This window comes from Poromitra crassiceps, assembly GCF_964638095.1.
Source record: "Poromitra crassiceps genome assembly, chromosome: 25".
NCBI classification, from domain to species: domain Eukaryota; kingdom Metazoa; phylum Chordata; class Actinopteri; order Beryciformes; family Melamphaidae; genus Poromitra; species Poromitra crassiceps.
The window spans coordinates 20,008,966-20,023,997 of NC_139649.1; the positions used below are offsets into that span (position 1 = coordinate 20,008,966).

Below are 15,032 nucleotides of genomic sequence, written 5' to 3' on the forward strand. Positions count from 1 at the left end.
TAGGCATTAAATGTGCAGGGAATTTACATGAATTTACAGTCCCAGTTAAACAGGCATTCAATTAGATATGAGTTACAGTTTTATGGGGGGGGGGGGGGGTTCAGTTGAGTTTTGGAGGAGGTAGTGAGTTTGTGATGTAGGCGTGGATGAGGACTTCAGTGCTGTGTTGGGACGGGTGGGATGGGCGGAGTCTGGAGATGTTGCGGATGTGGAAGAAAGCAGACCGGGTGATGTTTTTTTATGTGGGGTTCAAAGGAAAGGGTGCTGTCCAGAATGACACAGAGGCTCTTGCTTGGGTGGAGATGGGAACAGGGAAGCCGTCGTCGATGATGATGTTTGGGGCAGTGATGTTTTGTGCTTTGGAGAGGCTGTTTTTGGAGCTGATGAGCTGGTCTTACTGCCATTTAATTTCATTACCAGGACCTGCCTTAATGCAAGTGAAAAGCAGGAGGCCATGGTGTTTATAACTAGCCAGCACATGTGTGCACCTGATCAACAACATGTGACTCCCCATCACAAGCTACTGTGAGTTTCCTGCAACATTGTTCACTAGATTATGTAGATGCATGTAGCTGGACAGCATTTGTGGGCTGCAGGACCTACACTCTGTTTTCTTTTGGGCATGCAGGCTTAATGTCTGCTTCCACCAAATCACCATTAACTTAAAGGCACCCTGTTATGAAATCTGGACTTTTAAATCTGACGAGAAATATTGCATGGTCTGGTCTAGCTTGCGTGCCTTGCGTGCGCTAAGCGTAACCCCTTATTATGAGATAAGAGATGAACCCAGCTTCATCAACAAACTAGGTTCTAGCTAGATTTAATATGTTTACTAGCTCACTAGTAGTACTAACTAGCTACTAGCTCTCCATAACCACGTTTTTACCCTGTAGTAGAATTGTGTCCTGTTACACGTCTGTATTGTGATGTAGTGTGGTGTGTTGCTGAGTTAGCTTCTTACCTTGTTTTTGGGAGGTTGAATACCCAGCAAAATACACAGTTGGCATCAGTGAAGGGGTTGAACTTTGGACTGAGGTATTTAGTACATGAACAAAAAACTTATATTTTTATAATGGCAGCACTAATTTGCATAGTAGCATGCCACAGATACATGTGGCCACTTCAGGAATAGTTTTATTATGATCCTTGACCCTCAAAACATGCGTCTAGACACTAATTTGCATAAAAATGATCAGTTCAGTTCACTTTATTTATACAGGAAGGGATAAAAATTACATTTCACAACTGGCCTGACTCAGTTACAAACTGGTTTTCAGCAGGTTCCTGTTCTGCAGTACATTAAACAAAAAATAATTAATATACAAGAACATGTTCAATTTCACTACATACAATTTTACAGACCTAACAAAAACAATTACATTTACAAACATTCATTCATTCATCAATGCAAAACAGCAACAGCAAGAAATTAAAACCTAGGGGTGAGTCGGATCAGTGATTACAGGTGTTTTCTAGCATCAGATGTTGTTTGTAGGCTTGTTTGAAATGTGAGATGGAGGTTATTTCTCTGGTGTGGAGTGGGATCTCGTTCCAAATTTTGGTGTATGTGTGTGATAGAGAAAATTCTCTAATTTTTCTGATAGAGAAAATTTACATCACATTAGCCTTTATTTGGACAATCACTAGTTATTAATATATTCATATACATTTCCATTTTAGTTACATATAGTTATGACACAGACATACTTCATATTTAGATGACCTGTGTACATACACAGATAGACATCATATTTGGATAACCTGTGTACATACACAGACAGACGTATTTAGATAACCTGTACCTTACATTTGCAGCTCCTCTCTATCGCACACTGTGCCCTGTCACCATGCCACGGTGCCCTCTACAGGGCCAGAATAACAGATAGGTTGAGTCTACAGAGTGGCCTTCAAGTGTGCGTCAAGACATGTCATCTGTTGTGTGTCCTATAAGTATCTTTGACTTTCTGTTCAATGTATGTAAGCCTGTGTATCCATTCGTGAATATGCAAGAGTGCATCTCTTGGCCAAGAGTGCATCTCTTGCTCTTGGCCAAGATCTATGTCAAATACATCATATCAGACGACTTCTTCTGACTCCTGGCTCCATCATTTCATTTCAACTGGTTTCCTTCAAGTGGTTCACTGTTTACCTTTTGGCTGTGGAATTTCATTCTCTATCAGTGTGGAAGAATGATCTTAGTCCATAATTATTTTTGTATGCCGGTACTGGTATGAGTGCATGTGAGATTGATTGTTTTTGTTTCTTTGTAATTGCTAAGTGTTGCTAATGTATGCTTTGGCAATGTAAGATGCAACTTATCATGCCAATAAAGCCCTTTTTGAGAGAGAGAGAGAGAGAGAGAGAGAGATCAAATTTACGTGAGATTTGTGCTTGCATGGTTTACCAGGGCATGCCTTAATACAGTGGTTCTCAAATGGGGGTCCGGGGCCCCCAGGGGTCCGTGGCACTTTGCCAGGGGGTCAGCGGAATTTTCGTTAGGATAGTTTTATAGTAACGAAAATATTTTATGCTTTAAATCTAAAATGGTTCATGGATTACATTCGAATCTAACAAACCTATGAATTTAAAAGTCAAGCACGTTACCGTGGAAACAGTTACAGTAGCCTAAGCTTAGCCCAAAATCACAAATCAGAATGAGGGGGTCCCCGGTATATTTTCTATCTTGTAAGGGGTCCTTGGCTGAAAAACATTTGAGAACCTCTGCCTTAATGCATGTAAAAAGCAGTAGGCCATGGTGTTAACTAGCCAGCACACGCGCCTGATCAACATGTGACTCCAGATCACAAGCTACTGTGGGTTATGTTCCAGCAACATTGTTTACTTGATGTTACTGCATTTCTTAGCAAGACTTCATTGACAAACTGATATATCAATTCAAGAGAGAAAAATCATCACCGTTCATCATTCAATATCTCTAAAATTGAGGATCCAAAAATGTTCTCATTTTGTCAGGCAGGGACTTAAGTTACTTACACTGCTACCACTATGCTTTAAAAATAACCATAATTTCATTTTTTGCTATCAACAATGTCTCAAATAATGTTGTTAGAATAGATGTCACATATTTCAAATGGAAATATCTTGTTTTGAAATAGTTCAGTTGCAGGGTGAGGATAGTGACACACTGGGAAACTGTTGAAACAATGTACAGAGTAGATGAGCACTGAAACACACAGGCAACATCTATTCAAATGATCTCTCTGCAACAAGCTGTTTGCATGTGATTAACCACCACAGTCAACCAGACAGGCACAAGACTACTTTCAACCTAGCCTACACAAGAACCTCTTATCATAGAGGCATGTTGAATTTTGGATTTCTTACAAGGACAATTTTAAGGCTACAAGTAGCCTATGTATTAATAACCTACAAGTATAAGCCAAGTTAGGGTTTCATGTCTCTACATCCACATTGTTTCGTTGTTTCCGTTTCTGTTTTTAAAAATGCAAAAAAAAGAAGAAAAAGAATGACGTCATAGGCTGTGTATCTGATCACGTCTTGCAGCAGGATGACTCACAAGAAATACGTAGACTGACTTTTGAAATGCTTTTGAAATAGGATGTTGCTTTAGACATGAGTCAGTGCATCAATGGTGTTTTGTTCACACTCAATCTTATTTAAACAGTCTATTTGGCTTTGGAAGAATGATCTATTAACAGGCTAAACTGGTTGACATTCATTATAATTAAAACTGCTGTATTAAGCAATATTTGATGTTAAAATAAGTAGCCTATATTCTGAGTGATGAGCATGGGCACGGGCACCCCTCAGCAAAAAGATGTTCCTGTGTGACTGACTAAATTCTACCCACTGGTCTCTCATGATTGGTCTCGACCTAGTTTCAAGATGAAGAAGAGAGAGGTCAGTGAAGAGACAGGGCCAGAGAGTGTTCCTGGGGAAGAGAGGTATAGAGTGTGAAGAGATTCAGAGGTGGGGAGGGGGCAGAGGGAGAGAGAGAGAGAGAGAGAGAGAGAGAGGGGGGGTGTTTGTTTTTTAACAGGAGCAGCAGGATGCCAACAGAGCTGTGATGAAACAACTGCCCAACCCCCCACACACACACACACACATGTGCGACGCCCCCATTCACAGCGGAGGAACTGAGCCTGAGGAACTCGCTATAAGAGTTGGAATTTGTTGAGAGATGACATGATGAGTGTGCTATCGGATCTGACAACATACAGGAGAATGTTATATTTATTAATACACATGTATTTCTTATTGTCATGCCTCGTCAATTTGTCAGGGGCGAACTCGCATTTACCAAGGATGACATTTACAGACAGAGGTAAGATACCCGCCTCCCTATCTCTCTCCCCCTCTCTCTCTCTCTCTCTCTCTCTCTCGTCTCAGACAAATAAATTGAAACATTAAATAGCCTACAATTAACATGTCATGTAGCCTAGAGAAGCGATAATTTTTAAATGTTTTCTGATGTTTGAGGAAAGTTCAGCGTTTTGATAAACAAACCGCGTTTATGGAGCTAGTTAACTGCCTGCTTTTGCGGTGTCCAACCGACATCACTGATAAAAAAAAATAGAAAGAAATTGGCTCGAGCCAGAGAAACTCTGGCATAACAGTTAATTTATTATATTGAAGTCTGATTCTGCCATATCAGAATCAGAAAAAACGTTATTGATCCCTGAGGGGAAATTGGGACATGCTACAGTTGCTCGTAGGCCTACTCATGCAGGCATGGAAAAATATCAACATAAGCATCAAACATAAGAGACATAGGACTGTTCCATAACAATAAAATGGAATAAAATAGAATAGCCTACAATAGAAGTTACGTAGCCTATGTACAGTAAAGTGTCACAAAAATGTGCCTTCTCCATCAGTCATTAGGCACATTTTTACTAAATGGTAGCCTACTATAGTAGGCTACCTACTATAGTAGGCTACCATTTAGTAAAGTGAAATATCGAGGTAGGCTACCTACTATTTCCTTATACATATCGCAGAGGGGTATAGTAATAATAATAATAACAATAATACAACAGTGATAATATAATAATAATAAACTAAAATAACGATAATAACGAGGAAGGTGCATCCAGTCAGTAAAGTGAACAGTATCAGTGTGGCTTTTTGATTATTGCACAAATTGTTGTAATTTGCAGTAATTGCACATGAGTGTTATTGCACATCAGGTATAGCCTACATTATCCAAGGAGGTTTGAGTTGTGGACGGGTGGAGTGAGTCTGACTCAGAGTGACTGGTGCTCTGAGGGAGGAGTTAAAGAGTTTGATGGCCACAGCGCACTGATGAACATGAACGTGCTCCTGTGTTCGACCAGCACGTCATGGAGTGGGTGGGAGACGTTGACCATGATGGAACTATAACTTGGATAGAGAGCCTGGCCTTGCGGATCAGTTTGTTGAGTCTGTTGGCGTGATTCACTGTATCAATTAATTAGCCTATTCACCTTATTTGCTCTCTTAAAACAGACTGTCTCATCTACATCCGGCGAATGCAGCTATACACAATGTATGGCGGAAGCATTTGAAAATTGCGGAAGCCAACTCGTCTAGTGGTTCTTAAGAGACTACCTATTCCTGGAACTACGTTTCCCATGATTCTCAGCCGTTGCCGGTTGTCGACTTCCTGTTTACATTTTTTGCACTAGCAAGGACGTGCACGCCGCTGTCAGAGTGGGAACGTTTGGCTTATTTATCCGAAATGGCTAAAAATAGTAACGTTGTGTGGTTGCATAGCGGCGATATTTTACAAAAACGAGGTGAATGTCAATTCACTCGTACTTCACGGGCTTATTTTAGCCGAAATTGCTAAACATAGTATGTGGTTGCATAGCGTCCGCTTTTGTTTTAAAGGGTAAACGTCCAAACCGGAACTCTTATTATTTGGTCATTGAAGGTAGCTTTAGCGGACTCTCTCTTTCAAGATTCAAGATATATATTGTCACTCCGTTGTACAATTATGCGTGTGAAATTATTATGCAGGGGGGCTCCATTACAAGACATAGGTAGGTACAAAGTCACAACAATTATTATGATTGTTTTCAGTCTCTTTCGCTATGAACGGTGCTGGGCGGAAACAGGCAACAGCAGCTGGAAACAGGGAGGGAGGCTGTCATGGAAGCACCCACGGTCTCATCAGGAAACTCGTGAATACATTGTTGAGATCACTAAACTAACTATAGAGCGCCACAGACACATTCAAGATCCCTAAAGTCTAGGAATCAATGTGTTTTCTTGTTATGGAGGGGTCAGAGCAGAAGCAGACCTGGGGTCAGCTGTAAGATCTCCCTTATAATCAGTAAAAATCATTTAGTTATAGCTTTCACTATTCACGTCTCAGTATTTGTATCACCTGCTTGTTTTACTTAAACATACCCCCTTAAGGTTCAGGATATAGTGCAGATCTCAAGGTTGAACTTGCCATCCCTTGAAATAAAATTGGTCAAAAACCATCGCCTTTGTTTTGTAGTGTCCCACCAACAGTTTTGTATTTGTGTCTTGCACAGGCAAAATGTATCATTCACATGTCTTTCTATTTCAGATAAAGTGTTCAAAAGGTTAGCTTTACCAGGAGATGGAACACCCATGCAGATTCTCCAAGACGCACACCCGGACACTGTCATAGCTGCAGCACAAAGAAACCTGCACTCAGTCAACTTTCAAAAGCACAAGGTATGTTCATACTGTATGTACTCAGGGATGTTGTGTTATTGAATGCTGAAGCTAAGTACATTTTGTAGATTGCACTGTATGTGAGGTGTTCTGTGTACTATGTACTACTGTGTAACTTGCAATATGTGTCTGCACACATTCCTGTTGTACTCTGAGAAAAAAGTGTTTGCTATTCTGATCCATATGCCGGATATGGAAGTTCCAATTTGCTGAACAATAATTCTAACAGTTTTTGGAAATCATTAGGAGTTGATTAGTTCATTGCTGGGAGGCAAACGTGTTTTCAATCAAACTACACGTTGTTAATCCATAATTAAATGGAGAAAAGTGACAGACTTTAATTTTTTTGTTTACAGCCTATTGAGGAAATGTTTATGCTGTGGAAGGAATGCACCAGTGACCAAGTGAGTATCTCACAAGGTGATGTAATAGAGACGAGCATAGCACAGTAGGATCTGTCTGTGAGTGATGGTTATTCTCCTGTTCCACTCACTGTGACGTGGAACCCTGTGAGTGATGGTTATTCTCCTGTTCCACTCACTGTGACGTGGAACCCTGTGAGTGATGGTTATTCTCCTGTTCCACTCACTGTGACGTGGAACCCTGGATCTGTTCCACTCACTGTGACGTGGAACCCTGAATCTGAGCTTCAGCTGAATACATAACATCATGTCACCTCAATATTTGCTTCTGCTCGTGTCCGTCAGGCTAGTTGCCATGACAACATCACTGTGCTTCACAAGAGGAGCGAGACCAACCAGCTGTTCCTGTGTGCAACTGATGGCAAGGGAACCATCTGCTGTGATATGGTGAGAGACAGCAGAACCCCAACTATTTCTGTTTTGATTAGAAATAATGGATCTCATTGTACTCTGCTCTAGAATTACATCTAGCAACAGCAGTGAATAAAAATTGTAATCACCTGTCAATCCAACAGTGTGTCCAGTAGCTATGAGTGTGTCCAGTACATGGACTTTCTATTGATGTAGTTTGTTCTAAATGTTGTATAGGGCAGGCTAAATAATAATTAGAGGACTTGTGTGCTCTGTCAATACAATGTTGGCTGTTGCTGGTTATTTGTATTAACAGACTTATTCCCTTGCAGAATATAACAGAGCTGTCATCTCCTGAGCAGCCATCTTGCACTCCACACATGAGAAAAATAATGACAAGGGTGAAGGAAGGTGAACCATCTGTCCTTAGTGGTGAGTGCCTCTACATATATATACATACAGTATATATACATATATATATATATATATATATATATATATATATATATATATATATATATATATATATATATATATATATATATATATATATATATATATATATATATATATATATATACTGTATGTTTCTTTCCTGTTTCACCAGAGTACTGCCATCCTGTCTAGAAGGCAGCTTATATCTGCATTTAAAGGGATAGTTGTGGTTTTTTCATGTGGGGTTGTAGGAGGTCCTTGCCGACACGACAGTCAGTGCTATGACACGGTCTCAGTTTGGAGAAATGGAGAGCGGCCGCGTCACGCACGTAGAGCTCTCTGCCAGTGGCGTGGAGGACAGACATTTTGGAGGGCAGGTGCTCAAGTGGAAAAAAGGGCACCCCTCTCATAATACAGATGGATTAATACAGAGTGTGGTGCCTCTGGGTGACCACACTTAAAGTGCCCACCTCCTTCCAATTTACATGTCAACAAAAAACAAAAAAAACTATGGCACTTAAAGACCACAGGTTTGCATGAACTTATTGAGTCAGTCACATCATCAAACCCACTAACGGGTGCTCCTTCAGAGAAAATGTGACATGTCTCTGACTGAACACTCTGAACCACAGTTTGTTGACTGAACGGCTCTTGTCTGCAAACAAAAGCAAACGATCACAGCTAATTGTTAGTCTTGTCTTTCCAGAGAGCGCAGGACGTGCAGACCTCTACATCACTCACTCGAGTCCCTCTACAGACTTGGTTGGCATCTACAAGTTTGGAGAGAAAGGAGTCGGACCAGCGAACCACGGAAAGGGTACTCATACTGTCATACATATATGTTCTCTGTAAAAGCTGCTAGGGGTTACTTGGAATTACAATTAGCCCGTCACATGGTGGGTTAGCCCACATTTACCTGAAGGTATTCCCCGGCTTGTATTTGCAAGTGGTGCATAATCATCCTGAAGTTTCATTGCTCCCAAAAATGTCTTAAAATATTTACTCTCAAAGGCCTCACAAAGTATGACAGTACACGGTCTTCAACACAGTTATTGTCATTTTCTTCGCACTGCTGTGACAGGTTTCTTTACACTGTTCCATTGATACATAACAGGGTTAGAGTGTGCATACTGCAGTTTTCCATCATACATGTATCTGCTTCATGTCAACAATTAATACCCTGGCCTGTTCTTTCTTATACAGTGGAATGCGCTTAGTAATCATAGTTATAGTGATCAACCGCTTATAGTGATCATGGTTATAGTGATCAACCACTTATAGTGATCAAAAAGCTTGGTCCTGAATCATTCCTATACACAAGCTGTTTAAATAATCTGCTTATAGTGATCAATACTCCGCGTACAGTGATCATTTTGGGCCTTGACCCACCTGAGAACAATGGAAAAATGTTTAAAACTGCAGTAATTTTATAATTTTTTTACTTAAAAACTGCCAAGATTGAGCAAACGAGATACAGCAGTGATACTCAGTGCAGGTCTGTCTATATTCTGTATATGGAGAGATCGCGGCATCTCTGTCTGTGGAGATATGATCGCATGTCTGTCTACGCGAGACCGCTGTGTTTGAAACAGCTGGAAGCCTAACTTACTGTATGGATTTTTAAAGTCAACTTTACTTTATATTTGCTGTATTCATGTAATACATATACGGTACAAATGTCAATTAGATGGTAATCTGCATGAGAAATAAAGAAAAAGAAAATAAATTGTTATAATGATAATCCGCTTATAGTGACTCGTCCAAATGTGATCACTAAAAGAGGAGTGCACTGTACTGCCTATTTATACAGTAGTTTCTATAGTTCTATTAGTTGTGTTCAATCAGAAATAGACCAACTTTGCTTCTTTATTTTGGTTTTTATGGTCTTTAAATTAAATTCCAGGCAGCGTTAAAAAGCTCTTCAAAGTCTTACGTTTTTTTTTATTAAACCTACAGATACCCTGCCTCATAAGACAGATTTATTGTTGCCACAACCTTGCCAGTGTTATGTCACCAGATTATTATTATTTTTACCTTTATTTATACAGGGGGAGTCTAGATCTCACTGAGAGCAATGCTCTCTTTTTCAGGAGCGCCCTGTTCACATTCACACACACATTCACACCTGGAAGCTGACCAGTACAACCACAGTCTGATCTGTTGGCCACTGATCAGCTCCACTGGAGCGGTTAGGGGGTTAAGGGCCTTGCTCAAGGGCACCTCAGTGGTGGTAATGAGGGAGGGGCAGGCGCTGCCTTTTCACTTTCCTCACCCAGATTTATCCTGCCGGTCCCGGGGATTGAACCGACAACCTTCCGGTCACATGCTCGCTTCTCTAACCTTTAGGCCAGTGATCCTCATTATTTCCTCGATGAGGGCAGCACTGGCAGGACAAAGTCAATAGGAGAGCCACTTTTACCGCAAAACACCAAAAGCCACCCCAACCAAGCACATCTGCCTACCATTTTTTTGTGTTTTATTGTTTTCCACACACACACACACACACACACACACATATGTACCAGTTTCCCCTAGAAAATCTTTCAGGCCTGGAGGGATTTCGAAACGTACCCCGACCGCAACGGCGGGGGCCGTCGCTGGCGACGCTAAAGTTTTAGCTAACCTGTTCGCATCTATGTTCGCAATGGCATCCCAAGTATCATCATACTATTATGGGATGCGATGCGAACAGTTGTATTATGGGATGTGTGTTTCCCAGGCAACGACACACGTTGACACGTTTTGGAACAGCGCTGCACGCTGGCACAATACTCCTAAAAGCAAAATGCTTATTGTTTTGAATGATTTGGCACCTTCTATTACTGTCAACACCAGTATTGTATTGTAATAATATGCCATAAAGGTTTATTGAAATTTTGGGGAGAGCAGGGGAGGGGGATTTGTTTTTGCAATTTCTTAGAGCTGCCAACTAAAGCTTCGAGAGCCGCCAGCGTCTCTCGAGCCGCGCAATGAGGAACTAGGCTTTAGGCCACCACTGCCCAATGCCCATGCTTGATTAATGACAATAACCATCAAAGAGTTGGCTCTGTTTTGCAGTTGTGTTGAATGTGTCTACCTCCTCAGGCTATAGAAACAAATAGTCCCTGTGTTGTGCCTGTGTGTATCTACCTCCTCAGGCTATAGAAACAAATAGTCCCTGTGTTGTGCCTGTGTGTGTCTACCTCCTCAGGCTATAGAAACAAATAGTCCCTGTGTTGTCCCTGTGTGTATCTACCTCCTCAGGCTATAGAAACAAATAGTCCCTGTGTTGTCCCTGTGTGTGTCTACCTCCTCAGGCTATAGAAACAAATAGTCCCTGTGTTGTCCCTGTGTGTATCTACCTCCTCAGGCTATAGAAACAAATAGTCCCTGTGTTGTCCCTGTGTGTATCTACCTCCTCAGGCTATAGAAACAAATAGTCCCTGTGTTGTCCCTGTGTGTATCTACCTCCTCAGGCTATAGAAACAAATAGTCCCTGTGTTGTCCCTGTGTGTATCTACCTCCTCAGGCTATAGAAACAAATAGTCCCTGTGTTGTCCCTGTGTGTATCTACCTCCTCAGGCTATAGAAACAAATAGTCCCTGTGTTGTGCCTGTGTGTATCTACCTCCTCAGGCTATAGAAACAAATAGTCCTGTGTTGTCCCTGTGTGTATCTACCTCCTCAGGCTATAGAAACAAATAGTCCTGTGTTGTGCCTGTGTGTATCTACCTCCTCAGGCTATAGAAACAAATAGTCCCTGTGTTGTGCCTGTGTGTATCTACCTCCTCAGGCTATAGAAACAAATAGTCCCTGTGTTGTGCCTGTGTGTATCTACCTCCTCAGGCTATAGAAACAAATAGTCCCTGTGTTGTCCCTGTGTGTATCTACCTCCTCAGGCTATAGAAACAAATAGTCCTGTGTTGTGCCTGTGTGTATCTACCTCCTCAGGCTATAGAAACAAATAGTCCCTGTGTTGTGCCTGTGTGTATCTACCTCCTCAGGCTATAGAAACAAATAGTCCCTGTGTTGTCCCTGTGTGTATCTACCTCCTCAGGCTATAGAAACAAATAGTCCCTGTGTTGTCCCTGTGTGTGTCTACCTCCTCAGGCTATAGAAACAAATAGTCCCTGTGTTGTCCCTGTGTGTATCTACCTCCTCAGGCTATAGAAACAAATAGTCCCTGTGTTGTGCCTGTGTGTGTCTACCTCCTCAGGCTATAGAAACAAATAGTCCCTGTGTTGTCCCTGTGTGTGTCTACCTCCTCAGGCTATAGAAACAAATAGTCCCTGTGTTGTCCCTGTGTGTATCTACCTCCTCAGGCTATAGAAACAAATAGTCCCTGTGTTGTGCCTGTGTGTATCTACCTCCTCAGGCTATAGAAACAAATAGTCCCTGTGTTGTGCCTGTGTGCATCTACCTCCTCAGGCTATAGAAACAAATAGTCCCTGTGTTGTGCCTGTGTGTATCTACCTCCTCAGGCTATAGAAACAAATAGTCCCTGTGTTGTCCCTGTGTGTATCTACCTCCTCAGGCTATAGAAACAAATAGTCCTGTGTTGTCCCTGTGTGTATCTACCTCCTCAGGCTATAGAAACAAATAGTCCCTGTGTTGTGCCTGTGTGTATCTACCTCCTCAGGCTATAGAAACAAATAGTCCCTGTGTTGTCCCTGTGTGTATCTACCTCCTCAGGCTATAGAAACAAATAGTCCCTGTGTTGTCCCTGTGTGTATCTACCTCCTCAGGCTATAGAAACAAATAGTCCCTGTGTTGTCCCTGTGTGTATCTACCTCCTCAGGCTATAGAAACAAATAGTCCTGTGTTGTGCCTGTGTGTATCTACCTCCTCAGGCTATAGAAACAAATAGTCCCTGTGTTGTCCCTGTGTGTATCTACCTCCTCAGGCTATAGAAACAAATAGTCCCTGTGTTGTCCCTGTGTGTATCTACCTCCTCAGGCTATAGAAACAAATAGTCCCTGTGTTGTCCCTGTGTGTGTCTACCTCCTCAGGCTATAGAAACAAATAGTCCCTGTGTTGTCCCTGTGTGTATCTACCTCCTCAGGCTATAGAAACAAATAGTCCCTGTGTTGTGCCTGTGTGTATCTACCTCCTCAGGCTATAGAAACAAATAGTCCCTGTGTTGTCCCTGTGTGTGTCTACCTCCTCAGGCTATAGAAACAAATAGTCCCTGTGTTGTCCCTGTGTGTATCTACCTCCTCAGGCTATAGAAACAAATAGTCCCTGTGTTGTGCCTGTGTGTATCTACCTCCTCAGGCTATAGAAACAAATAGTCCCTGTGTTGTGCCTGTGTGCATCTACCTCCTCAGGCTATAGAAACAAATAGTCCCTGTGTTGTGCCTGTGTGCAGAGCAGCAGTATGTGGGTCTGGTGGTCAGCAGCAGAGAGGATACACTGCAGGACAAAGTGTTTGCCTTCTATAAGGAGAAAAACACTGATTCAGCGAGGGACAGTACTAGGTGGCTGCCTTTTGTTGCCCAGGTTTGCATGGTAAGTGCCATACAAACAATCACTGATTATTCCACTGTATATTTCTACCCTTTAGCCGCGACGCACAACTATAACGGACGTTTATGTCCTTTATATAAAGGGGAAACAATCTGTAACTGCCGTAACCGGTTTATTCTCGCCTATCAGCCCATCTGATTTAACATCACGTCTGAGTTTTGAGCAAAGATAAGTTGACATTTTACTGATCTCTGTGGGGGAATTGAGTTGTTGCATCAGCAAAAAAATAAGAAAGAAAAAAAGGAAATGGACCCTAAAACCCTAAAAAACCTAGAAACAAGAATATAGCAATGTGGATTATTCAAATATGCACCAACAATTGCCACATGAGACCATATTAGAATGTATCAATGATAATCCAAAGACTCTTGCAGACCTGAGAAGTCTTGTGGAAGGTGCGTAGGTGGAGTAGATGCACTTAGAAGAGGAAGGGACACCCGCACACTGTCTTCACTTGCTCAAACAGGAATTTATTATACGTTTCGGTACAAGGCCTTTTTCAAGTATATGCTGACAGGAGGAATAGTAAACTATATAAAGGCTGGGTTCACAGTGACCAATCATTACAGACAAAAAGTATGAGTGTATGAATGAAAAGTGATGGATAGTGTACGCAGTATAACAGCTGTAGACAGAATGAAGCCAACTCTAACCTGCCGATGTTCCTCGGCTTCCAGGCAGATCATGGTGGGCCTAAGAACTACCTGCAGGACGTGTGGACGTCCCGGCTGAACGCCAGGCTCTTCTGTGGAGACCATGACAGCAGACAGCACTACTCTGAGCTGGTGGATGTGGCTGCCGTACACGCACACCACTGGCAGGACACCAGGGTCTACGCACTCTTCAGAAATGAATGGTAGGATTCCATTATCAATGTCTTATGTTTTACTCAGGTACAAAGCGTTTTTTGGAAGTTCTTTGAAATGATTTGATGAGCAGAATTATCAGCCAAAGGTTTTGGGATGCTCCCTTTTGACCAGGTGAGTCAGACTAGTTTGAGCAGGTAGAACAGCCTGTGTTTTTAACAGGAAGTCGAGACACAGTGCGTCAAGTGGGCGGGGCTACATCAGGTGAGTGGGCATGTGGTACGGAGGTAGGAGGTGGGGGTGTGTTAAGGTGCGTTCACACCGACCTATTAAAGTTTTTCGCTGGCGTCGAGTTGACATACAAAGTCAATGCAAACGAGCGATTGAGCGTATATTCGCCTGGGAGAAAAATCGCTGGGCGTCCGAGCGACAGAGACAGAGCGATAGGGAGAAAATACGCTCGTCGCTCGAGATGAAATATCCCAAGTCGAGCGAAATTACGCTGGCATCAGTCGCTCGCCGCTCAACGCTGATTGGCTGCCGTGTGAGAGCGAGTCAAGGATCACACTGGCTTGGAACAAACCGCTGGTTTATTGTGTGGCAACAAACCACATTGACAGCTGACATGAAGTGAAGTCTGTCCTACCGGTATGGAGCTCGCATTAGGAGCACGCTGATAGGCTTTAGCTTGTAAACAATGAAGGTGGCTCGTAGTGGACAAATATCATGACATTGCGTAACGTTATATCCCCCACATGTCCGTCATTTCGTGTGCCTGTTGATGAGCGATTTAAACAGAGCATCCAGACTTGACACTGACGAAGGCCCGAATTGGGCCGAAA

The 15,032-nt window shown here is 42.2% G+C and overlaps 1 protein-coding gene across 1 annotated transcript; it reads left to right on the forward strand.

Moving 5' to 3' along the window:
- Positions 1-7,040: 7,040 nt before the first annotated feature.
- LOC310798141 (semaphorin-7A-like) lies at positions 7,041-14,244 on the forward strand (the record flags this gene model as incomplete). The annotated part of the gene is made up of 6 exons (XM_083660624.1): positions 7,041-7,076; positions 7,380-7,481; positions 7,778-7,877; positions 8,587-8,697; positions 13,227-13,366; positions 14,062-14,244. The coding sequence occupies 6 exons, from the start codon at positions 7,041-7,043 to the stop codon at positions 14,242-14,244; spliced, it is 672 nt and encodes a 223-aa protein (XP_083516750.1).
- Between the last annotated feature and the right edge of the window lie 788 nt (positions 14,245-15,032).